The sequence below is a fragment of the Mytilinidion resinicola genome (genome assembly GCF_010093595.1).
Source record: "Mytilinidion resinicola strain CBS 304.34 unplaced genomic scaffold BDZ99scaffold_3, whole genome shotgun sequence".
Classification (NCBI taxonomy): Eukaryota; Fungi; Ascomycota; class Dothideomycetes; order Mytilinidiales; family Mytilinidiaceae; genus Mytilinidion; species Mytilinidion resinicola.
In genome coordinates, this window is record NW_022985439.1 from 1,727,562 (window position 1) to 1,751,141 (window position 23,580).

General features: G+C 52.7%; 9 protein-coding genes across 9 annotated transcripts; 4 read left to right on the plus strand and 5 right to left on the minus strand.

Moving 5' to 3' along the window:
• Positions 1-9: 9 nt before the first annotated feature.
• BDZ99DRAFT_378382 (uncharacterized protein) lies at positions 10-2,118 on the plus strand (the record flags this gene model as incomplete). Its single annotated transcript, XM_033715109.1, has 2 exons — positions 10-224; positions 276-2,118. Coding segments are annotated over 2 exons (2,058 nt in total), but the record flags the coding sequence as incomplete, so codon positions are not given.
• A 1,156-nt stretch (positions 2,119-3,274) lies between these two features.
• Positions 3,275-4,495, minus strand: BDZ99DRAFT_435249 (FAD/NAD(P)-binding domain-containing protein; the record flags this gene model as incomplete). Its single annotated transcript, XM_033717476.1, has 1 exon — positions 3,275-4,495. The coding sequence occupies one exon, from the start codon at positions 4,493-4,495 to the stop codon at positions 3,275-3,277; it is 1,221 nt and encodes a 406-aa protein (XP_033582073.1).
• A 461-nt stretch (positions 4,496-4,956) lies between these two features.
• On the minus strand, positions 4,957-8,258 carry BDZ99DRAFT_435253 (uncharacterized protein; the record flags this gene model as incomplete). The annotated part of the gene is made up of 5 exons (XM_033717477.1): positions 4,957-6,723; positions 6,772-7,334; positions 7,394-7,493; positions 7,613-8,029; positions 8,091-8,258. The coding sequence occupies 5 exons, from the start codon at positions 8,256-8,258 to the stop codon at positions 5,251-5,253; spliced, it is 2,721 nt and encodes a 906-aa protein (XP_033582074.1). The 3' UTR covers positions 4,957-5,250.
• A 626-nt stretch (positions 8,259-8,884) lies between these two features.
• On the minus strand, positions 8,885-11,560 carry BDZ99DRAFT_190665 (glycosyl hydrolase). Its single transcript, XM_033713141.1, has 2 exons — positions 10,943-11,560; positions 8,885-10,896 (listed from the first exon to the last, which is right to left on the minus strand). Exons 1-2 carry the CDS (start codon positions 11,403-11,405, stop codon positions 9,215-9,217), a joined length of 2,145 nt encoding a protein of 714 aa, XP_033582075.1. The 5' UTR covers positions 11,406-11,560; the 3' UTR covers positions 8,885-9,214.
• Positions 11,561-13,216: 1,656 nt separating this feature from the next.
• BDZ99DRAFT_190685 (uncharacterized protein) lies at positions 13,217-14,077 on the minus strand. Its single transcript, XM_033713142.1, has 4 exons — position 14,077; positions 13,796-14,022; positions 13,689-13,742; positions 13,217-13,622 (listed from the first exon to the last, which is right to left on the minus strand). Exons 2-4 carry the CDS (start codon positions 13,914-13,916, stop codon positions 13,408-13,410), a joined length of 390 nt encoding a protein of 129 aa, XP_033582076.1. The 5' UTR covers positions 13,917-14,022; position 14,077; the 3' UTR covers positions 13,217-13,407.
• Positions 14,078-15,136: 1,059 nt separating this feature from the next.
• On the plus strand, positions 15,137-17,537 carry BDZ99DRAFT_506365 (acyl-CoA dehydrogenase NM domain-like protein). The gene is made up of 5 exons (XM_033724170.1): positions 15,137-15,463; positions 15,521-15,813; positions 15,899-16,325; positions 16,377-16,691; positions 16,779-17,537. The coding sequence occupies exons 1-5, from the start codon at positions 15,337-15,339 to the stop codon at positions 17,270-17,272; spliced, it is 1,656 nt and encodes a 551-aa protein (XP_033582077.1). The 5' UTR covers positions 15,137-15,336; the 3' UTR covers positions 17,273-17,537.
• BDZ99DRAFT_459055 (putative short chain dehydrogenase) lies at positions 17,378-18,924 on the minus strand. The gene is made up of 5 exons (XM_033719068.1): positions 18,604-18,924; positions 18,266-18,535; positions 18,116-18,194; positions 17,928-18,069; positions 17,378-17,858 (listed from the first exon to the last, which is right to left on the minus strand). Exons 1-5 carry the CDS (start codon positions 18,618-18,620, stop codon positions 17,563-17,565), a joined length of 804 nt encoding a protein of 267 aa, XP_033582078.1. The 5' UTR covers positions 18,621-18,924; the 3' UTR covers positions 17,378-17,562.
• A 505-nt stretch (positions 18,925-19,429) lies between these two features.
• Positions 19,430-21,347, plus strand: BDZ99DRAFT_435268 (putative choline and nitrogen mustard permease; the record flags this gene model as incomplete). The annotated part of the gene is made up of 2 exons (XM_033717478.1): positions 19,430-19,730; positions 19,828-21,347. 2 exons carry the CDS (start codon positions 19,430-19,432, stop codon positions 21,063-21,065), a joined length of 1,539 nt encoding a protein of 512 aa, XP_033582079.1. The 3' UTR covers positions 21,066-21,347.
• A 504-nt stretch (positions 21,348-21,851) lies between these two features.
• On the plus strand, positions 21,852-23,432 carry BDZ99DRAFT_378803 (putative acetylornithine aminotransferase; the record flags this gene model as incomplete). Its single annotated transcript, XM_033715125.1, has 5 exons — positions 21,852-21,995; positions 22,058-22,175; positions 22,224-22,487; positions 22,543-22,696; positions 22,763-23,432. 5 exons carry the CDS (start codon positions 21,852-21,854, stop codon positions 23,430-23,432), a joined length of 1,350 nt encoding a protein of 449 aa, XP_033582080.1.
• Positions 23,433-23,580: the final 148 nt, after the last annotated feature.

A 23,580-nucleotide genomic window follows, 5' to 3' on the forward strand; every position in this document is an offset into this window, starting at 1 on the left:
TCACCCATCATGGTCCGAACCAACCAGCCACCCCGTGGTGGTTTGCCTCGTTATGGCGGCCACATATGCAGTTGCTATTTTTTTCAACCCACACCATCTGGAGGGTCGACGCGGGTTTACCTTCCACAGACGCATCTAGATGCACACACGACCATCTTCTCTACTGCTTTCAGTACTGTCTTGACGCAAACCTTCGAAGCGGCGAGAGCGATCGACGAAATAAAGTAAGCAGTCCATCCCTCTTCAAACACTGTCAGTCATGCTAATGATGTCAGATATGCTTTTCCGCTCTTCGATGGCGTCAGTGTAGTGGACTTCAAGTGTCAGGTTGGGGACCGCACTATCTATGGGTTAGTCAAGGAAAATGACGAAGCCAAGAAAGCCTACAACGAAGCTGTGAAACGCGGAGAAAAGGCCGCCCTCTTGGAACAGCTACCCGACGCTGCCGACGTCTTTACTACAACGATCGGCAACATCCCGGGGGATTCTCAGGTTGTGGTGACTATCACGTATATCGGAGAGCTCAAACACGATGCCGAAGTTGATGGAGTTCGTTACACCCTGCCTACGTCTATCGCCCCGCGCTACGGAAACTATCCTGGTCAACTAATCTCTGCATCTACCCTTTCTGGGGGTGGGATCTCTATCACGGTCGACGTCACAATGTCTGAGGATGCTCCGCTTCAGAAGATTCAGTCTCCAACTCACCCCATCGCTGTATCTCTTGGCACTCTGTCGACGTCGTCTGATAATGCACAGTTCAGCTCCAACAAGGCATCAGCAACCTTAGCTCTTGGAAAAGCAGAGCTGGATGCCGACTTCGTGCTTCAGGTAGTCGCCAAAGACGTCGGTGTGCCACAGGCCCTCTTGGAGACCCACTCATCCATCCCTAACCACCGCGCATTGATGCTCAGTCTGGTTCCCAAATTCTCCCTCAAGCCGTCCAAACCCGAGATCGTTTTCATTGCCGATAGGTCCGGAAGTATGGGAGGTGGTCCCATGAAGACTTCGATCTCTGCATTGCAGGTTTTCCTTAAGTCCCTTCCAGTGGGCGTAAGGTTCAATATTCTGTCTTTCGGCTCACGTCACGAGCTGCTCTGGCCTCAGAGCAAGCTATATAGCCAAGACGCCCTGGATCAAGCTATGAAATACGTCAGCAAGTTCTCGGCAGACTTTGGCGGCACAGAGACCTTTGCAGCAGTGAAAGAAGCCTTTGAGACTCGGACTAAAGATCTCGAGACAGAGATCTTGCTGCTCACCGATGGTGACATCTGGTCGCAAGATACGTTGTTCGACTACATCAAGGACAACACCAAAGACGGGGCCGTGAGAGTCTTTCCCCTCGGCATCGGAAGTGGAGTATCCAGTTCACTCATTGAAGGCATCGCCCGCGCTGGAAACGGGTTCGCGCAAATGGTAGGCAATGGAGAAAAAATTAACGGCAAGGTTGTTCGCATGCTGAAAGGAGCTCTTACCCCGCATGTCAAAGATTACTCTCTGGATATCAAATACCGAGACAATGCTATTGACCGGGTGTCTGATAGCCTCAAGCTCAACCTGACTTTGTCAGACAACGACAACACCCAAGGCTCACCTGAGCGATATGCGCTCCGCAACAAGCCGATCTCTCTTTTCGACGCAGGAGCAGCCGAGAAAGACGAAGCAGAGAACAAACTCGTATCCCAAGATCGCTTCGGTCATTTGCCAAAGATCTCGCACCCAAAGCTGCTGCAGACGCCCCACACTATCCCACCCCTATATCCCTTTAATCGCACGTCTGTCTATGTGTTGATGTCGTCAGAAACCTCGAACACGACACCCACGTCTGTAATTTTGCGCGGAACTTCCCCACAAGGACCACTGGAACTTGAAATACCAGTGCAAGCACTTGAGGCCCCTGGTACTACTATCCATCAGCTTGCCGCTCGGAAAGCAACCCAAGAGCTAGAAGAAGGCCGCGGATGGATATACGATGCTGAAAGCCAAGGTGGCGAACTCGTTCGAAACCAGTACGCTGGGAACTTCGACGCCATAGTTCAACGCGAGGCTGTCCGCCTCGGAGTCCAATTCCAGGTCGGAGGAAAGTACTGCTCCTTCGTAGCCGTCGAGGCAAACGAGGCCGAAATCGCAGCCAAACGCCAACAGGCACTCGAAAAGATCGGGAGTCAGGCTACGGAAAGCGACGACGATGGCTTCGTAATGGTTGCTTCTGAGTCTTCCGATGATGGTCAGTTTCTTGCGCATGCCTCACTTCATTATGGCCGCGATCCTAACCTGGGATCAACAGCAAATACCAATTCTCGGAAATCAACTGGCGGTAGGCAGAAGCAAACAGCACGCAAGTCCACCGGCGGGAAGGCCCCCCGAAAGCAGCTAGCCAGCAAGGCAGCGCGTAAGTCTGCGCCTGCGACTGCGTCTGCTCCTATGTCTGCACCTGCGCCTCCTCCCCAATCTGGAGGTAGAGGAGGCAGAGGCCTTGGCAGAGGGGGTGCTATGCGGCATCGGAAGATCCTCATGGACGTAGATGCTGAAGTGGATGAGGAGGAAGAGAGTGAAGACGACGTCGCAGCGAAAGAGGATGAGGACTTTGTGGACTATTCAGACGAGGACATGGGCTTTGCTCTCTTCGAGACCGACGATCTTGCTCCCGCTGGTTCCGCGGCGGCGGTGAAAAAGAGGTCGAAGAGTGCTGCTACCCAGCCGGCGAAGAGGCGTAAGGTGCAGGGCGATACGTTGCTGGAGCGTTTGGTCAACAAACAGGCGTTCGATGGGTCGTGGAGCCGTCAGGATTTGGAGTGCGATGGCATGGGTATCGATCGAGAGAAGGCACGTGACCTTTTGATGGCCCTTGCGAAGTTGGGTTCGTTTAAGGATGAGAGTAGCGCGGCCACGGCAGTTGCAACGGCACTGGTAGTGTTATATTTGGAGACGAAAGCTGTGGCGGATAAGGATACGTGGGAGTTGGTGGTCGAAAAGGCGAGGATGTGGTTGGAGGACGCAGTGACTACTAAGGATCTTGAGACTGTGTTCAAGGAGGCGACACCACTAATTGTGTCATGAGGCGATCTGGTAGAAAGTTCTTGCTTATTTTGGAGTATAAACGTCGCCCATAGCCCAAGATCATAAGTCAGTCGGTGCAATGTAGGGAGTCTAATCGGTGAAACCAATATAAATTCAGTTCTAAAGCTAACGAAAGCGCCTAGTAACAGAGATATTTACCGCATAACATCCCAGTCCTTCCAAATGATCACTAATACGCTCTAAAACGCACTCTTCAATGCGGCGCATGATGTGCCCTCATCCTCGCCGTTAGTTCTTCACTCCCCCCTGCCTTGAAGTGGCCATTCAAGTTCGCTAGCGTCTTCCGCGCATACTTCTCTCCCCTAGGAAACAGCTCTTTCTCATACCCCCGAATAGCTTCCGCCAGACTTCCCTTTTCCGGCTCCTGCGCGACTGCCACTATCGCCTTCGAAAGCTCTAGCGCATCCAACATCGCTGCATTAACACCCACACCGGCAAATGGAGTCATCAGATGCGCCGAATCCCCCAGCAAGGTTACGCCAGGTTTGCCCTCCCAGCTGAACCCGGGCGGAAGGTGATAGAGCGTGCGTGGGATCACTTTATCCGTGCTCGACAGCAGTATCTTCTTCAGATCATCACCAACGTGGCCGAAATACTTCTCGACGTACGCAGGAACATGCTTAGCGGCGTCTGGCGCGTTGAAGTCGACCCCATAGTCGGCGAAAAAGGTCTCGGGGACGCGCAGACTGGCGTATGTGCGTACAGAGCCGTCGCCGTTGCGCTGGGCCTGGATTGCGCTGTCCGCGTCAAAAGTGAAGCAGTTGCCCGCGCCGGCGTACGCGGAAAGCCAAGGGTTGCGGTTGGCGACGTCGAGGGACCAGAGTTCGAGGGACGAAATGCCGGAATAATGCGGTTTTGTGGGTGTCAGGATGTTGCGGACCTTGGACCAGGCACCGTCGGTTCCAACCACTAGATCGAACTCCTCCGAGACGGTACCGTCGGCAAAGCGTAGAGTATGCGTGCTATTGGCACCGGGAACGACTTCAACCAGCTTCTTGTTCCAGGTAACGGCGTCAGCGCCTCCAGCGCCTTCGAGCAAGATGGATAGGAGTGCGCTGCGGTCGATCTCGGGGCGTCCGCCGAAGAGCTCGTCTTCAGTTTCTGGGGCGGGTTGCTCGTCCGCGCCGCCTTTGTTCTCGTCCCAAAGAACGACGCCGGCGGGCGAGACGATTTTCATGACGTCGGACTCGGGCCGCGCGTGTTTGACAAAGGGCGTCCAGAGGTTTGCGGCGCGGAGGGCGGCTTGGCCGGCAGAGGGGTGCAAGTCGAGGGTTCCACCGGCAGTGGAGACGGTGGAAGAGAGGTCGAAAATAGTATAGGGGATGGATTGAGCGCGGAGGAGGGAGGCGAGGGTAAGACCTGCTGGTCCGGCGCCCATGATGGCGACGGTGAGTTTCGGGGTTGGGGTGGCCATTTTGGGATTGAGTTTTGTGAGGAAAATGGGGAGGTGGAAATAGTAATTTATGATGGTTGAAATTGTTATTGGAGGAAGAGCTGAGGTTATGTGATAAAGTGATGGATGTTTGAGATGATTGATATTGAGATGGAGCTTGAATTGCAGGATGATGAAGGGGATATTAGGAAGCGGACTTGCGAGTTACTTATACTCCACAGACATGAAGGCAGATCTACTAACTTCGGTCCCTCGATACCCTCCGAGCCCTTTGGGTGCATATATCAACCTGTGATATAATTCCAATCGGCCGCGAGCTAGTGAGTAAGACGATTGCTGCCTGTGTCGTCGTCGGCCGCTAATTTTCAGTTGTCGGGCCCGAGAGAATTGACAGGGTTTGTATAGAATGTAAGCGCTTAAGCTTGATGGAGTATAGTGGTATGGCTGTTGAGACGAGCTGGTCACGTGATATATACGCTTTTGATCACCGTAGCCTTGAACACGGCATATTTCGATGGAATACGTACCTCTGGACTGTACCTACTCGTTCAAAGCAATATCACATAATATCCTGTCATTATCGTCCAGCCTCTTGGGCTATGCTGTGTGGTGAGGTTCTCTAGCGTCTGGGCAGTCTAATGGGCCGGAATTCCGCCAGGAAGACCAAAAGCCCCAGTATCCAAAATCTCTTATATTTTAAGCGTCAGTCGCTCCATTAATACCCAGCAGCCGTTATCATATCTCATCCCAAACTCCCCTATACCCCAAAACCCATCTTACTCGCTTCCCCCAAAACCAGCCTTCACAACCATGACACTCGCCCCAATCTTCCCCTCCCACACCTTCTGCGCCAGCACGCCCAGCGTACCCGCAGCACCCGTGTCGCTGTCCTCTGTCCGCTTCCGCTGCAGCACCAACCCACCACTGCCGACGTTCCGCCCCAGCACGACTAGATCGCCTGCGTTCCGTGGGCTGTGGCCGCATTCGGTGCCCGCACGCGCCAACACGTCGTCGATGGGTTTGGTGCTCTTTACGGATTCGAAGACAACGCGGCTAGCGAGTTCAGCCGGGAGGGAGGCTCGCAGGGCGGCGAAGAACGCGGCCTCGTGGTCGCGGGTAACATGTGAGGTGACAACGGTAGTATCTTTTGTTGCGCTGGTAGTAGCAATAGGCGAAACAGGCGCGATTTCAGTGTCGTCAGCGACAAAATAGTCGTCGGAGATCTCAAAGTGAACGAGCGTAGCAGTGATGTCGGGGTTCTCAGCGAGCTGGAGGACTAGGCGGAGCGCGGTTTTGTCGTCGGGCCCGCCGAAGAAGGGGAAGAAGATGTGGTGGCTGCGGTCTGCAATTGGGGCTGCGACGTCCTTGTCCTTGTTGCTGCGGATGCTGTGCGCGCTGAAGGTGCGGTGGAGCTTGTTTTTCTCGCGGCGAGAGGCGGAGCCGCCGAAGTTCTTGTTGATGAAGACGCCAGTGGTACATTTTGCGTTGTCGAGAGCTGAACGGACGAATGAAGTGTATGAGGAAGTTGCGAGCTTGTTGGTAACGGAGTGGTCGTCGATAACGCCCTGCTCGCTCATGGTGCCGGTTTCGCTCCACGGTAGAAGCACGAAGTCGGAGTTCGCTTCGGAAGCACGAGTGACGATAGCATCCGCAAATGAAGACTCGGGGAGCACAGAGACTTCGCCACTAACAGCCAGGTTATGCAGGCGGCCGAAAGTCCGGAAGGTATTGACAACTGGGTCGTGAGCAGTGTATGAATCAATCTCGGAAACTTTCATGACGGACGAAGAACGATCCGTCAGCTCTAATAGTCTCACACCGTGTGCTTCGATAGGTCTCTTTGGCTTGTCATCGCTCACCCCGGAGTCATCGGTCTCTTTGGTGTAGCTCGAAGTACCTTCCAACAGGGGATGTGTCTTCTCAGGTACTTTTGGAGGGTTGCCGCCCAGCATCGAGACAAAGGCGAGAAGGGTCGGCATGCTGTCCAATCGAAGATATACAAGGATGCGTGATATCTTTTGTGACTGAATCTTATCGAATGTGAAATCCTCGGCATCGTCGTGGTCACCGAGGGGATTGCCGGTGTCCCAGTCGATCTCGCCACGCTTCCAGGCCTCAAGCTTCTTTTGGTACCACGAAGGATACAGAGCTGAAGTGAGTGGGGTAGTAGCAAAAGTAGTGATAAGCGCCATGACGACAAAGATGGTGAACGTTCTTGTGCTTAGAATCTTGGCTTGGAGTCCAATGTTCTGATCCTTATTAGCATTCCATCTTCATCAGAGAAGATGTAGACTTACCAGCACGATCAACTCCACCAAGCCCTTGCAACTCATTAACGAGCCAATGGTAAAGCTCTCTCTCCAGACCAAACCATTAGCACGTGCCGCAAGCGAAGCACCAATGAATTTAGCGAAGAACGCAACGGCACAGACGCCAATGACATAGCCCCAAACAATGCCACTGTTGAGAAGACCAAGATTGGTGCCGAGGCCAGATAGAGCAAAGTAGAGAGGTAGGAACATGGTAGAAATAAGATCCTCGACTTTCTCCGTGACCTTGATAGCAAACCCACCTTCATGAGGACAGATCAAGCCCGCCATGAAGGCACCGAAAATTGGATGTACTCCTATAACTCCAGTGAAGAATGCCGATGTGAGTGCGATAAGGAGAGTGAGTGCGATAATGCCCTGGCTGGGGCCATCCTGCAAGCTGCGAGTCCTGACCAGGACCCACATGAAGGCAGGGCGGACGGCGAAGACGAGGAAGAGCACATAGCCAACACAAGTTAGGAGGACCCATAATGCTGTAATTCCGGTGCCTGCATTGACGAGGGCAACACAGAGCGCAAGCAAGATCCAGCCTAGTGAGAAGAAGTTAGCGTTGGGGACCCCGCGTTTGGTGTTTCGCCGATCAACTCACCAACCACATCGTTTCCAACGCCTGCGGAGAGCACAATGATACCGACTGGTGTCATGAGCAGTTTCAGCTCTGTTAGAATGCGACAGAGCACAGGGAAAGCCTAAAAGGCTTGTCAGCACATGTCAGGAGATGCAACCACGCCTCTGGGACGAATGGTGACCCGGCGTCCGTAATGCCGCGACAAAGCGACGAAGTGGTAAGAAAAGGAAGCGAGCATACCGTAATGGCCATAGCAACGCCGATGAAGAGCATGAAGACGCCAAAGTCAATTGGCTTTGTTCCCGGCTCATCTTTGAACTGGTTGTACAGGCCCCAGGCAATGGCGCATCCTAATCCAAAGGGCAACGCCATGCCCGCCAGACCCACGCTCAGGGCGACGCGCCAATTGCTGACCAGAAAGCGCAGGTCCACTTCCAGTCCTACGAGGAACAGAAACAGCACAAGACCCAGATTTGCGACGAGCGAGAGGTTTGGCATGGCAGCGTTGGGAAATATTGCCGCGGTGAAGCCAGGGATGTGGCCGCATACCGAAGGCCCGAGCAGGATACCGCCAATAACTTCAGCAATGACACGAGGCTGGCGCAGTTTGGAAAGAGGGTAGTGGAGGGCACGACAGAATATGATAATGATGCCAGCCTGGAGAGAGGCCTGTCAGCGGCGGCGGGGCAGTGGGGGGAGTGTCTGCAATTGTACCTACCTGAATAATGAAGATGATGATAGGGTTCTTGGAATCATAGACAGAGGGATTCCCGCCCTCGAGAATCCCACCTTGCGGAGGGACCTTGGCAGCCTTAGTCGGGGTAGCAGACGCAGCAACCGTCTTTGTCACGACGGCGGTTACAACCCGGACGGCGGAGGAGGCCATGGCGTGCAGAAGCTGGAGATGCTGGAGATGCTGGAGAAGCTGGAGAAGCTGGGGACGCAGCGGCCGGGGAACGAGGGAGTGGATCAGGAGGCGTGGAGAGCAGCTCGAGGGTCATGAGCTTTATCTGCATGGCGCGGTGCATGGAGGATGGCTGCGGCACCCCGTGCGCCCCACACCCGGCAGCCAGGTTGAAGAATGCGGAGCGGGGCCCAGAACAGGACCCTGAGCTCGTTGTGCGTGGGCCGATTGCTACAAAGGTACCTACCGTGGACCGCGAGGCCAGAGGCTGTTCACCGCCACGCCGCCTTTGGAGCTCGTCGCGCAGCCATTCGCGCATCCGAACCCGTAGCCATCATCCATGTGACAAACAAAGGCCCAGCAACGCTGCTCGCGATTGACACCCTGCGCGCCACCCGCGTCCCGGCGTCCAAGCACACCTGGCATTGCTGCACCGCACAGGCCGAACAACGAAGAGGCGCCAGCGTCTGCCAATGGGGCGACTGTCTGGGGCCGGCAGAGCGCCATCTTGAGTGAACGTGCCCCACCACCGTCGAAACGCCAAGACATCGGGGTCACGCACCTGGGCATCGTCTGAGCATGTCACGTTGAAGTTGAGGGAAACATGGCTCGGAACGTACGAGTTGCTAGCTATGTATGCAAGACTAAGACTATTCTAGGGTATTAGTGCTTTACTGGAGTAGGAAGCGAGTAATTCAGCACGCTTTACAAGGGTAGCTCTACGAAGACTTCATTCAAGTCTTGGCCCTCCACGCAAGAGCGCCCGCAAGCACCACGCCAGTCCAAATACCCACCACGCCCACTGCAATCATAATAATGCTCCGCCTCCGCTTCACACCAGGTTCCCCCATAAGCCTCAACGCCTCCTCCGGCGATACCGCCGCCGTCGTCGGTAGTTCTACGCTGGGTGTTGGATACGCTGACGAAGGCGCCTCATCCTATTGTGCCTCCGACGCCGGGCTGGGCGGTGCAGGCCCAGTTGCCCACAGCACCGGGTCTTCGCCCAGCTCGAACTCCAGCGAGCCGCCGTCCGCGAAGACGTCGTCCCACGTGACCCATGCCTTGTCCCAGCTCTTGCCGTTGACTTTGAGGCTCTGCACGTAGTACGCGTCGTCGCTGTTGCCACCGGTCGAGGTGATGTTGAGGATGTTCCCTGTGCCTAGGTCGATCTCCATGTCTGAGAGCCACGGCGAGCCGATCAGGAATGTTGTTTGGCCAGTCAAAGGGTATAGTCCGATCATGTTCCACAGGATCCACGTCTGCATGGCGCCTGCGTCGCTATTTCCCGGAATGCCGCCCGTGCCGGTGTTGTAATATGTCTTCGCTACCGTACGGGAGCGCTTGACGGCTAGGTCCTGCCGGCCGACGAAGTTGTAGAGGTACGGCGTTGTAAAGCTCGGCTCGTTGGCTGCATTGAAGATGGTCCCAGCACTGATGATGCCGGTTTGGAACATTAGGTCGAGGCGGTCCACGAAGCGGTCCTCGCCGCCGACGTACTGGATGAGGGTATCCACGTCGTGGTGCGCGTTCATCGAGTACTCCCACGGCAGGCCCTGGTAGTATGCGTCGCCCCAGTAGCAGCCGCCGCAGCTAAGTGGGTCTTGCTCTATGAAAGACCCATTTGCGAGGCGGGGGGCCACGAAGCCGCTGTGGCCCTGGCTGGTGGCGTTGGGGTTCCAGTGGTTGCGCCAGTTGCGGGATCGTTTGAGGTATTTCGAGGCATCTGATCTTTCACCTAGGCCTTTGGCAACTTGGTAGAGACCGAAGTCGTTAGCCGAATACTCCACTGCTCGGGAAACAGCGCGGTTGTATGTCGGCGTGATGTAGCCGTAATTGATCCAGTCTGGTAGGGCTCCTCGGCCTTCTTTGTCCGATGAGTCTGGGGAGACGGGGTCGTGGTTGTTTACAGGCACCTTCTCGGCGTCTCGTACCATGGCGGAATACCCGTCTTGCCAGTCTATCGATCCTCGAACCCCTTTGACGTACGCATCTGCTAGCACATTGTCGGCATTTGAGCCGCCTTGGGTGCGTCCGTTGAAATTTGAAGATCGGGCATCGGGAAGGAACCCTTCATGCCTCCATACGTCAATGATAGACCGGAGTTGCTCTTCGTAGGCGACCGGTTGTATTATATGTGTCAAGGCGGTTGAGCACCGGAAGAGGTCCCAGAACGTGAAAATATCATCGTAGTAGGGTTCATTGGAAACCCAGTCAGGATTCTCGTCGGTTCTGTTTGACGGGATCAGGTTCATGCCGTAAAGATTCGTGTACAGGAGTGCCAGGTCGGAAGTTTTGGTGGATGATGTCGTGATCTTGCCAAATATCTCCGCATTCCATTTACTCTTGGCGCTGTTCACGAGTGTTTGCAGTGATGTATCTGATGGGATCTCGTCGTGGAGGTTGACACAGGCTTTCCGGTAAGATATAAATGATATTCCAACTCTTGACTTCACGTTTTTTTCTTCGAAGGTGAAAACACCGCCTTGTCTGTAGCTCCCAGAAGTCCAAACTCCAGGCTCACTATCATATGAGTCTAGCGTCGTTCCAGTGCCAGTAAAAGTCTTCGCAGAGACGGGTTCAGCGTCGAACTTGCCACAGAAGTATATAGTCCAGTCGGGTGCTACCCTATATTAGCATTGGAAGTCCAGAGATCATCCGGGACCTACCTAGGTTCCAACCACCGTTGTATGTTCCTGAGCCTTCGTAATGATTGTCTTCCCATATGCTAAAGCTTCCGTTCGAGTAACTCTGGCTCCACCCCTTTCCTCTGTACGAAGGCAGAACGTGCGATACATCAATAACGATAGACGAAGAGTTGCCGTCCGGAAACGAGTACTCGTAAAGTCCAGCATGTTCTGTAGCGGCAAGCTCAACGATCACACCACTTGCCAAAGAGGCTTTGTAGTACCCAACAGATCCTTCATCTGCAGACGATCTACCGGTGGAAAGGTTGGCGAGTGGATTGGTCACGTTTCCCACAACTGGCATCTGCGAAACAACTCCATACTTTGGCGCACCGCCTGTGCCAGACTCATGCATCATACTGAAACCAGTAAATGCACCGTCTGGAAGATATCCGGAATAAGGGTCCTCCGTGCCACTCGAAACGTCCGGTCCAAGCTTCACCATTGCGAAGGGAGCTAGTCATGTGATTAGATCAGATGTTCTCAAAATTCGCTCGCAAGACTTTAAGCAGGCTTACCAGCTACGACTCCGGGAAACATATTCCCACCGCCAGTCGTTCCAGTACTGAGGCGTCGTCAGCAGAAGCCCTTCTTCCTTAGGTGAGATGCTCTCACAAGACGTTGACATATTGGGAATAATCCGTACTGGCGCAGGCGAACTTTGTTAGGAAGAGGTTCCCGAGTATTATGAATGGCCAGTAGGTTCGAGCCATTTTTGGAATGAGAATCCGGTCCTTTGTAATGACCATCCGCTGATGTTTCTGTGAGTATCAGCTATTGCAGCTCGCAACTAGTAAAGTCGTGTGTTGCATGCAGAACTGCTCTTTTCGTAATGTGATGCTTGCTCTCATGATACGAGACAGATACTATTTTCTCGCGGTGTGTGTGCGCTGGTAGCAAAACCGTCTTAATAAAGGCGAAAAGTTGAAACCATGGAAGCCATGCTCGTGGGTGGGTCATTCTACCACCGCACAGAGCAGTTGAGGATTGGCTACCAATGATCGAACCGCATGCTAACATGAGAAACGATAGGTGGGCTACAATTGCGTCCACGTACGAATAATCGTGGCATGACTGGGATGGAAGAGGGGCAGCTCGTAGAGGGGTGCAGTGATTTACTCACATGAATGAAACGAATGGTAAACTACCCGGGATTAAGAATGAGAAGCTTAACACGTGGAAAAGAACGATACTTCAGTGGGCGTCGCTCACAGCACGCTTGCGGATCTGGCAGATCTGGAGCGGAAGAGGCTTGCTGGGGCACACATGCCCGTAGCTTCTAACTTGGAAATGTTGCAAGGAGTAGACTAAAGGGAAAGCGCGGCGAGCACAGCGTTGTGGCGCCAGCTGCCATTCTCCAGATTGAGGTAGGCGTCATGATCCATTCTCGAAGACATCGGTCAGTTGGGAAGTTTACTGCGCCGGGAGTATCGCCAGGAGAGAGAAGCCAAGTAGAATACTCTGGGCAGAATCTTGAAAATAAAATAGCTGCATCTAGTGATGCTTGGCAGATCTTCATTCGGACCATTCAGCATTCCGATTTCATTCCAAGCCCATAACTCAGAGGCTTAGCATGATCTGACTACTCGAATTTTTCCACGGTCGGCTTGTTTCTTGAGCCTCATATTGCGAGGCAGGTACATGCCAAGACGGGTATCCAGCCGGCGCAGGACAGTCGCCGCGTCACGATTCAGCCCTGCATTGCCTTGCCATTGACTACGTCTATGCATCAATATAGAGGCATTCGAAAGGTGGTGAAGTCAAACACGGCGTACGACTGCTTTGTTTGCTGTTGTGAAACTTCATTTGGAAGGTGCGAGGAAATCCTGAACTTGCGATAATGATGATCATCAACTTGCGACCAATCAGACGGCAGAGATGAAGCACGAAGAGTGAAGATTCGATTTGGGGAGTCCAACCCACCTGACGCATCCACAAATTCATCGCCGAAGTGCATGCGCTTACATCTAATGCGTTTGGCCTGTGATCGTTTTGCTCTCATCCTCGCATTAGACCAGCTGCCAACCGCGTCAACACCGCGCGTGATGCAACAACCACGTCCCATGCACTCTCTAAGGTTGAATCGCTAAGACCAAGCGCAAGTCATGGAACTTGGTATTTTTCGGAGCAGTGATGATGTGCGAGCTTGATTGAGGAGCTCGAGGTATTAAATAATGTCAAACTGGGCTTCCTCGAGAATCGATGCTTCTCTATCCAAAACAAATCAGATCAAGACTCTAGTAACTTGCAAATCGTTTCGGTCAAACATGTGCCATGTAAGTATGTCGTAGCGCGTGAGTTTGTCCAGGACCTTAGGATTCAATTTACGAGGCTAGAGCTTGCAATAGTAGAAATCCCGGCTTTTTTCGTTCCGAGCTCGGTACGTGCACAACCAGCTCTCCTGGCTCATGTCGGTATTGTTCTTGCTGGTCCCTATCGTCCAAAGCCTAGCTCTCTCCCCACCCCTTTAGGTTTTCGACAATAGGGTTGCGACCACCACGTGTGATGATCCACACGATATCTTCATCGCTATCATTCACTTCTTGGTGTTCAGCGTATGCCGGTATAAGTGCAAAGTCTCCAGGACCGAGGTCTTGTCTCTTAGAACCGTTGAGACCGCTGACAATGGTTCCGTGGCCTTTGGCAGCATACACGATAGTGTCTGAGGCATATCAGGAAAGGTTCGTGGTGAGACGTAGGTCGATGATCATAGGTATGAGGAAACTACCTTCTTCGCCGTGATGGTGTATGGCTGAGGCTGTGTGGGGTTTTGCGATCATGACTGGGACGTTGCGTCAGCCTTAGGCGCCATCATCTGGCGAAGATGAGACTCACCAGTACCGCAAATCTGATCAGACATGTCCGTGATGGCATTCATTCGAATCATGCCCTCGGTTTGGGCCCCGGTTGGAGCATTGATTTCCGAGGCTTTCTTGACCTGTACCTCTCCCGGCATCGTCGGAAGGATTGGTGACGAGAGAGCTTGTTGGGTTGGAAGGCAACGAAAAAATATGGATTCTCGATAGTGCTAGCGATGGCGATGGTTTCTGTGAGCTGTTGTACTGTCAGTGGCACCAGGGTTAGTATGTCATCATCGCGCGGCCTGTAGGTATGACCTGAGTATCCGTTGCTGCATAATCGCGACTGCATCGCGACTATGCTCTGGGAACCTCGGTCGCGTTCTGAGCGACGATACTTCTGGTGAACTGCCTGGCCGAAGCATTGATGGGCCATGTGCAATTGCAGAGGAAGCGTGTAATCGATGGGTGCGAACAAGCAGGCGAGCCGCGGATTTTACCCCAGAAAATTTCATCTCCGCCCGGCCCCGATGTCATCACGCGAAACTTGGCGTGGTGTTTCGAGATCTTGGCCGGCATTCGACAGGACTCTCTCCGCAAAAGGGAATAGTTGATAGCTTCAGCCTGTGAAGATGGGAGAGCGCACGTGCCATGTCCAATCACAAAACAGTGAAGGGCCTCGGTACTCGGTGCCCTAGAACCGGCGGCCTTCTATAAATGCAGTTTCGGAGATCAAGCTGAAACAAACACCACGCCTAAACCCCAAGCTGTACACGAAATGGCGTAGTGGATCATTTGTATATCTTCCATGTTGATCATTTCGATAGACGACTAGATATAGTTATCCTCGCTATGAACTAGAACAACATGCTGATGTGCTGAGAACGGGATTACGTCGCAGATAGTTACAAGGACTAGGTGCGTGAATGATACGGTGGAATCAAGACTTGTACCCAAACGGGAGTTTGTCGGTACCCGATGAGAATTGTGTAGATCTGGCGAACTATCTTCGGCCTAGGAGTTGAGAATTGTGTATGAATGTATGGTCAAGTCTGTATCATTTGCTAGTGGAGCTTTAAGGCGCTGCGCTCAAGTTCTAAGGCACTCTTAGAAGTAGAAGATGTTGAATCTCATTTCATAGATTATCATACTGGAATCTAAATGATATATTGGCAAGGTGACGGCCAGAGACAAACCTTCAGGTGGAGTTTGTATCTGCATGAAATCGGAGACTAGGCGAAAGCGGCGAGAGCCTCGGTACGGGACGTTGCACACGTCTCCCACCAGCCCTTTCGCAGCCTCGATGCTCCCATCATCACCGGACTCGCCGCGCGTGTCCGAGCCAATAATGGTTGCGTCAATATCATCCCGTCATGGTCCCGTGCCTCCCCCAGGCGGCTCTAGCAGGAATTCCGGGGTATGAGGGTGGCATGTCTGGCATGTGAAAGACGTTGCTTCCTCCAGTTTTAAGACTGTCAGCTGCCATTCATTGTCCTCTTCTCGACCTGCACCCTCTCTCTTGTACCACGACCACAAAGCCTATTTCGCTCCCCCCCGCTCCCCCAACAAGCAGCCAACATGTCACAACGCTTCTCTACGGCCGATGTGGCCTCCCACAACAAGACTGACAGCCTCTGGGTTATCGTCGATGAGGACGTATACGATCTGACAAAGTTTCAAGATGAGCACCCTGGCGGCAAGAAGAGTACGTTCCCTCTCCATACACTCCACGTTGCCTGCAAGTTCTAACAAACACGACCAGTCCTTCAGCGTGTTGCCGGAAAAGACGCCTCCAAGCAGTTCTGGAAGTACCACAACGAGAGCATCCTCAAGAAATACCAGAAGCAGCTGCAGGTTGGCTCTCTGGACTCGAAGGCCGCACCTCCAACACCACCAGCTACACCACCTGCGGAGAAGAAACAGGATGTCGTGAAGCCATCCGCCGAATCCGGCGCGGTCGCCCCGGTGCCCACAGCCGCCGCGGAGGAAGAGGCGGAGGCATTGGATCCCTTTGGCGACCTAGTGCCCTATGCCGACCCCTCGTGGTACCAATCGGTGAGTCTATCTCCACAAGCCTCTTCATCTTCATTTTCTGCCTACAACTGCAAGACGGTCTCTGACATGTGACATCCACCTGTAGTATCACTCGCCCTACTTCAACCAGTCCCACGCCGACCTCCGCGCCGAAGTCCGCCAATGGGTCGAGGACGACATAATGCCCAACGTGACGGAGTGGGAAGAAGGCCGCAAAGTGCCTGACAGTATTTACAAGGCGATGGGTGAGAAGGGCTACCTGGCTGGTCTTATGGGTGTACACTACCCAACAAACTTGACAGAGCAGCGCGTAAAAAGCGTCGCGCCGGAGAAGTGGGATCTTTTCCACGAGATGCTGCTCACGGACGAGATCTCGCGCGCGGGCAGTGGTGGGCTCGTGTGGAACCTCATTGGCGGCTTTGGTATCGGCTGCCCACCGCTTGTCAAGTTCGGCAAGAAGGAAGTCGTCAAGCGCGTTGTGCCTGAGATTCTCAATGGCAACAAGCGCATCTGTCTCGCGATTACGGAGCCTGGTAAGTTCTGCTGTTTTCGTGATATCATTTTGCATTACTAACATGTGACAGACGCGGGGAGCGATGTCGCCAATCTCACGTGCGAAGCCAAGCTATCTGAAGATGGAAAACATTATATTGTCAATGGTGAAAAGAAATGGATCACCAACGGTATCTGGTGCGACTACTTTACCACTGCCGTCCGCACGGGTGGTGAGGGCATGAACGGCGTCTCCGTTCTCCTCATTGAGCGCAGCTTCGGCGGCGTCTCCACCCGTAAGATGGACTGCCAGGGTGTATGGAGTAGTGGCACTACATACATCACCTTCGAGGACGTGAAGGTCCCCGTTGAGAACCTCATCGGCAAGGAGAACCAAGGTTTCAAAGGTATGTCGCCAACCTCGCTCACGACTTTTTCTCCTTTTCTCCTTCCAGAACCCTACCCTGAACGACCACCCTTCTAACTCGTTTCAGTCATAATGACGAACTTCAACCACGAACGTATCGGCATAATCATCCAATGTCTCCGCTTCTCTCGCGTCTGCTACGAAGAATCCATCAAGTATGCGCACAAGCGCCGCACCTTCGGCAAGAAGCTCATCGACCACCCCGTCATCCGCCTCAAGCTCGCCCACATGGCCCGCCAGATCGAGGCTTCATACAACTGGCTCGAAAACCTCATCTACCAGTGCCAGAAGATGGGCGAAATGGAGGCTATGCTGAAGCTCGGCGGCGCCATTGCCTCGCTAAAGGCGCAGAGCACTACCACCTTCGAGTTCTGTGCACGAGAGGCTAGTCAGATCTTCGGCGGGCTAAGTTACTCGCGCGGCGGACAAGGCGCGAAGGTTGAGCGGTTGTACCGAGATGTCAGGGCGTATGCCATCCCAGGCGGTAGTGAGGAGATTATGCTGGATTTGAGCATTAGGCAAGCGTTGAGGGTGCATAAGGCGCTCGGCATGAAGCTGTAGGCGCGATGAAGTGGAATTCTATATAGTGGGCATTGGCCTGGGGTTGCTGGTTTAGACTTCTGCATATGTGTTACTAGAAGTTGGCGGAGAAGTGAATGACGTATCACGTTATTTCCATTCCTCTGATTGTTTGCATCTGGAATGCGGTCTGATTTCCGCCCTCGAGTCTTCGATATCGCGTCTCGAAGTCTGATGTAAAATTGAAGAGTCTCGTACAATGCTAAGCAGGTTTCAAAGCAGCTCTTGAATGCCATTGAAGTCGTACACTCGAACCCGATTTACATGCTCGACTATTTTGTACAGTACCCACCGTCCACATTCAGCATTACACCTGTCACCCAGCTGGCACCATCGCCAGAGAGATATAGCACCGCCTTCGCTACATCCTCGGGCAAGCCCAAATGCGGCCATGGCGACGCATTATGCAGTTCCTCGTTGAGAACTAAATCTTCGAGCGCAGATCGAACCATTGCCGTTTTCAAGAAGCCAGGGCATACACCATTGACGTGAATTTTATGAGGGGCATAGTCAAGCGCTACTTGCCGGGTCAAGTTTGTCACAGCGCCTTTGCTCGCACAGTAGGATGCTTATGAGCGTTAGCTATGTTGTCGAAGAGGAGTGGGGACATAGGTAAAGATGAAACCGGCCAGCCTACGTTCCATTGATAGCCCAACCAGGCCGCCAATTGAAGATATATTCACAATCCAGCCACGGTCCCCGGTAGATCGTGGTTCCTGTTTCATCATCTGTAATATGGCGAATTTCATACCAAGAAAAGTCCCGCGCGTATTGATGGCCTACGAGCGATTAGACTCCTCTTCAATCTTCGATGAACTGCCCTACCATGGTCTTGTCAAACGCTTCTACAGACTCTTGTGCTATCTTGTTCTGTCCACAAAAGACGCCTGCATTGTTGACCAAACTTTACAGTATCAGCTACTACTTTCGCTATAGTCTGTCCGACTCGAGAGCAATTTGTTTGAATACACGTACATATCTAGCCTGCCATATTCAGCAACGGCGGATGCGACCAGCGCTTCCATGTCTTGCGGCGAGCTAACATCTGTCTTCTTAAAAATAGCTTTGCCGGTCTTCGCAATCAGCTCGTGCGTCGATGTGGTCACGGTTTCGTATCCGCCCGGACGCAACTCGGGCGTCAAATCGCTGCATATGACCGAAGCACCTTCGCTTGCCAGTGCGAGTGCGATCGCGCGACCAACTCCAGAAGAGGACCCTGTGACGATGGCGACCCGGCCTTCGAGACTGTAAACCGCGACTGGTCAGCTTGGAGAACTGCGGTACTTCGGCAAGAGGCTCACGGCGACGCTTACTTCAACATGTGGGACATTTTTGGTGGTAGAAAACGCCAGTACGAGATGGCACGAGATTCTAGATGGCACATGCATCAAGTCTGGGACATGAGTTATATGGGTGTGGTCATGGTTGGAGAGCCTTCCATGCACGGACGACAAACGGTGCAGAATCCAGGAATCTGCTGAAGGTCTGCGTAGCGGGTCCATCGCACTGGTCTTGCGCTGTCAGTTTCCTAGAACATCTGCAAGAGCAGTATTCTGGTCGCCGTTTGGTGCCTGAAGAAGAAGAAAGAATTCCGAGTCCTTATCGCCTCTCACTTGACGCCTAGAGTATCCGGGACACGAACTACGCAGGGGGTTGGAAAGGCCCGAGTATCGTGAATAGGGCACATCCAGGCCTTGGACACATCGGGAGTGGCGGCTCTTATCGTCTGCGTCTCGCTCCTAACTACCAGATCCGCCTTTTCTATATTCTACTTATCGCGATCAGACTCCAAGTACACGAGTCGGCTGAAACTCGTCTCCCAATCGTTAAGATGCACTCTCAAGCTTGTTGCCTCGTTGTCGCCTGCCTTTCCGATATCTCTTCCCGTCGCGGCATGTATACAACGAATCCTAGTGGACAAGACCGAAGACTGGTGAGCAAAGCCACGCTGGGTACAGCCAGTCTCCCTATATCCCGGTCCATATCGCGTGGTATCAATGATAGACCGTGAGCATCTACTTCTGATGCTCAAGTATATTTGCCTTGCCTCCTGTTGAAGTTATCATCTCCATCAAAGCTTCATTCCTAAACACCACTCCTCTTCCATACATAATGTCTACCATCTCGAAGGACGAGAAGATGCCGGCATACGATAATAAAGATGTTTCTGAACCCCATCACCATTTGGATATCGATGTCGGTGCAATACACGAGGTCGATTCACCGCATGCGCTGAATGAGTCCTTCAGTCTCTGGAGCAGTTTGGGTCTTCAGTACTCATTGACTTCGACGCCCCTTGCTGTCGGCTCCTACCTTGCAAGTGTCATTGGAGTAGGTGGAAGTCCTACCTTCATCTTTGGGTACATCTTTGCCGTGGGCTGTAATCTCTGCGTTTGCTTGTCGCTGGCTGAGATTGCCGCCGTCTACCCTCACTCGTCAGGTACGCATATGCTCTCACACCAATTGTTTTGCGAGACCTCGATAAATGAGCGTTATCCCTGAGCGAGGCAGTCACTGACCGGGGATACCTACTATAGGTCAGATTTACTGGACTTCAGTCATGGCGCCCAAGAAATATGCGCGCGGCCTCAGCTATCTAGCTGCTTGGATTGCCAGCGCTGCATACTTCTTCCTGACAGCTGCGACATGCCTTCTCGCCTCCCAACTCATCTGGGCATTGGTAGCAGTGGTTAAAACGACATTCATTATACAACCGTGGGAATACTATGTCCTCTATATTGCCGCAGCAGCCGTCACCTTCGCTCTCAACGCACCGCTTTTCACGCTGTATCCGTATATGCTCAAAAGTATGGTTATCTTCATCAATACCGGCGCACTCTTTGTGCTCATCGTGCTCCTCGTCCGCACTCACCCGAAACAATCTGCATCCTTCGTCTTTGCCGATTTCGTCAACATGACGGGATGGAAGCCGGATGGCGTGGTTTTCTTCCTCGGTCTGCTGCCTGGTGCCACTGCTGTCAATGGCTTCGAAGGTGCCGCTCATCTCGCTGACGAGATCCCACACCCTGAGAGGAACATTCCTCGCGTCATGTTCGGAAGTGCGCTCATGAGCGCACTCGCTGGATTGCCCATGGTTCTGGTCTACATGTTCTGCATTGTCAGCCCAGCCAATCTCTTGGCCCCTATCGGAGGGCAACCGATTGCTCAACTGTTGCTGGATTCTCTGGACTCTCAGGCCCTAACCATCATTACAATCCTGGTCTATATCCTCGTCATGCTGTGCGCGGCCGTCTGTCTTTTAACCAGCTTTTCTCGCATTCTGTGGTCTGTGGCACGACAAGGAGCATTACCACTCTCCGGCTGGGTGGCAAAGGTCAACACATATTACGAGCTTCCCGTCAACGCAGTTGCATCTGGCGTCTTGCTCATCGTCGCTATTGGTGCCATCATCCTCGGATCGACCACTGCAATAAATGCGATTCTCGGTGCAGGCATCGTCATGTGCTACCTATCCTACATCCTCGTGGTCGGAAGCCTTCTTTACACCACCCGAGCGAAAGCGTTCCCTTCGAAGCGTTACTTCAATCTAAGGCGCAGCGGCATTTACTTCAACGTCATCTCAATGCTCTGGATGCCCTTCATTACTGTCTGGTTGTGCTTCCCCACTTACGTTCCAGTAACAGGATCGACCATGAATTATGCCTCAGCTGTCACAGGGGGTGTTTTCTTCTGCGCCGCGGTCAATTGGTTCGCGTATTCGAAGACAAAATACACAGCTCCAGTGGCAATGAATCAGATTCAGGGCGACTTCTGAGACGGAACATCGGTGGGAGATCCGAGGTCGAAAAGCTGACCCTTGCTTTTATGTTCTTTGTTTGATGTTACGATATATCTAGTGTCTGTGTTGATTATCTCAAATATCGAGGTACGATTGGTGACTGACCATATTGCACAATTTACTTCAGCGTGGCGCAGTACATAAAAGAAGAAATTCGTCTCAATCTAAGTTCAAGACAACCGTGCCTGTGGCTATGGAACTGCACTACAGCTCAGAAGCCCCGTCTGACTTTTTCACTGGTCCAAACCTATCAATAGCCATATCCTATAAAGACTATCTCCTTATCTGCTTCTTATCAACAGTTTCTAACGCTGCCTCGTTGAATGGGTCAAAGCGCGCCTTACTAGCCACAACCCTTCTGTGTTGAGCCCATCCATTTAGGAAATCAACAGCGCGCCAAGCCATCGCTGTCAGTTACCATATTATCTCACATTAAGCATCGCTTCGTCCTTCCTCAGCAGCAAGCACAGATCACGATCGAAACAGGGCCAGAATGCAAGTCCTGATAGTAATTTGTTTTAGTCTACTTTACCGACATCTGAAAGTGCGAGTACTTTAAGCATCTGCAGTCGCGGTTACCAGCTACCATAAAAGGCCTCTCGCAGTTCACACAGGGTCTCCAACAATCTTGCTACGAGTGACCCCCATTTAATCGAAGTATTCCTCAACAACGACAGAACCTCAATCTCCAAAATGACAGCACTCACCGTCGAAGAAGTCAATCACGCTAGCGCAAACGTTATTCCAATGGACAGCAGTCAAATGGCCCCTTCTCGAGTCCAACGGAAGCAAATTGTACTGTCGAAAAGAGCACAGCAGTTGCTTAATACCGAGGCGGAGTACACGGTCGGTGGCTTTACACCTCTGCCGGGTTTCATGGACCGAGGCAAGGGTGCGCAACTATGGGTTCGTGAACTTTCCGCTAGTTCTTTTTTTCAGCTATTGAGACTAAGACTGACATGACATAGGATGTGGATGGCAAGGAGTACCTCGATTTCATTTGCATGTTCAGCGCGGGCAATCAAGGACACTGCCATCCGACAATAGTCGCAGCGATGATCGAGCAGATCAATAAGGGCAAGTTGGGTTCGATTAGACACCTTGATAGATGAGGGTGGCTAACATGATTTCCAGCCTACCTCATCAACACTTCTACTCACAATTCGCGTTGGCCCGTCTTTGCAGAGATGATGTGCAAGAGGTTCAAATACGACAAGATCTCCGCGATGGTGACCGGCGCCGAGGGAGCTGATCTGGCTTGCAAAATCGCTAGGCGTCATGCTCATGAGGTTAGAGGCATTCCAGCGGACGAGGTACTGATTCTAGCTGTCTCGGACAGCTACCACGGACTGTCTTCTGGCGTCTGGAATCTGCAAGATCCTAGTCCCGCACGAACAGGTATTTCAGTCTAGATACGTTTAAGCTAGAAGTGGTACTGACATGACTCTCACAGCTTATGGCCTCGATAGCGCGCAACATACCAACGTCAATCCCTCTACGAAGGAGCTGCTGCGGTATGGTCATTTGGAAGACATGGAGGCCTGTCTTGCAGAGCACCACGTGCGTGTGGGGGCAATCATCATAGAGTGCATACGCAACACAGGAAAGTGCGTACCTTAGCCACCCCTTACTCCATCCTCCGATATGTGGTACTAAAAGGTGTTCCTCTTTAGCACTTACGAAGAAGAAGTCTCCTTCGCCCGGGGGATCTACGACCTATGCAAGAAATACAACATTCCCTTCATCGCCGACGAGGTCCGAATGGGAGCTTGCAAAACGGGAAAGTTCTTCTCTTTCAACCATCTGGGCCCAGACGTCCGCCCCGATCTGCTTGTGGTCGGAAAATCCATGACCGGCGGTGCTTATCCGGCCTCGTTCGTCCTGGGTGACGACGCTATGATGTCGGTAGTCGGGCCATATGAGAGCGGCTCGACGTTCGCACATACGCCCATGGCAATCGCGGCTGCGGAAGCGGCACTGAAGGTCCTAGATGAGGAGAAGATGGCGGAGCGAGCAGCGCATCTCGAAAAGAGGTTTCTAGAGCTGACGAACGACTTGAGGAAGCATCCACATGTGGCTGACATTCAGGCTCGTGGTGCAGATTTCAGCATTCCAATTCGAGAAAACCCAGAAGGAAGGGTGACGGCAAGAAGGATTGGAGGCTTGTGCTTGAGCAAAGGACTGCTATTATATCCGTTGGGTGGACGTTTGAGGATGGGCGTGAGCATGGTGATGACGGATGCGCAGTTGGAAAAAGGGGTGCAAATCATCAGGGAAGCACTAGATGAGGTCGTGGAATATCAGGATGCGATTCCGGGGGAGGTGTGGCATAAGGCTCATTAGATGTTGATGATATATCAGTATGCACGAAGACGGTGTGGATGAATAGATACTTTTTCAGATGAATTAGGCGTTCCAATTGAAGGGGTTCTGGATGTGAGTTGCAGATTTGAGTTCCTCACATGTGTCTGTGTTACTTAATTTCTGTCTC

Coding starts and splice junctions, on each gene's coding strand:
- BDZ99DRAFT_190665 (XM_033713141.1), bottom strand. CDS start 11,405: ATGGTGAAGCTTGGACCGGACGTTTCGAGTGGCACGGAGGACCCTTAT. Junction 10,897..10,942: donor CAACGGTGGTTGGAACCTAG/GTAGGTCCCGGA, acceptor AATATAGGGTAG/CACCCGACTGGACTATATAC.
- BDZ99DRAFT_190685 (XM_033713142.1), bottom strand. CDS start 13,916: ATGCCGGGAGAGGTACAGGTCAAGAAAGCCTCGGAAATCAATGCTCCA. Junction 13,743..13,795: donor TGATCAGATTTGCGGTACTG/GTGAGTCTCATC, acceptor GCAACGTCCCAG/TCATGATCGCAAAACCCCAC. Junction 13,623..13,688: donor ACACCATCACGGCGAAGAAG/GTAGTTTCCTCA, acceptor GATATGCCTCAG/ACACTATCGTGTATGCTGCC.
- BDZ99DRAFT_506365 (XM_033724170.1), top strand. CDS start 15,337: ATGTCACAACGCTTCTCTACGGCCGATGTGGCCTCCCACAACAAGACT. Junction 16,326..16,376: donor TCTCGCGATTACGGAGCCTG/GTAAGTTCTGCT, acceptor AACATGTGACAG/ACGCGGGGAGCGATGTCGCC. Junction 16,692..16,778: donor GGAGAACCAAGGTTTCAAAG/GTATGTCGCCAA, acceptor AACTCGTTTCAG/TCATAATGACGAACTTCAAC.
- BDZ99DRAFT_459055 (XM_033719068.1), bottom strand. Junction 18,195..18,265: donor GAATATGGCAGGCTAGATAT/GTACGTGTATTC, acceptor GATACTGTAAAG/TTTGGTCAACAATGCAGGCG. Junction 17,859..17,927: donor GGTTGGGCTATCAATGGAAC/GTAGGCTGGCCG, acceptor AACGCTCATAAG/CATCCTACTGTGCGAGCAAA.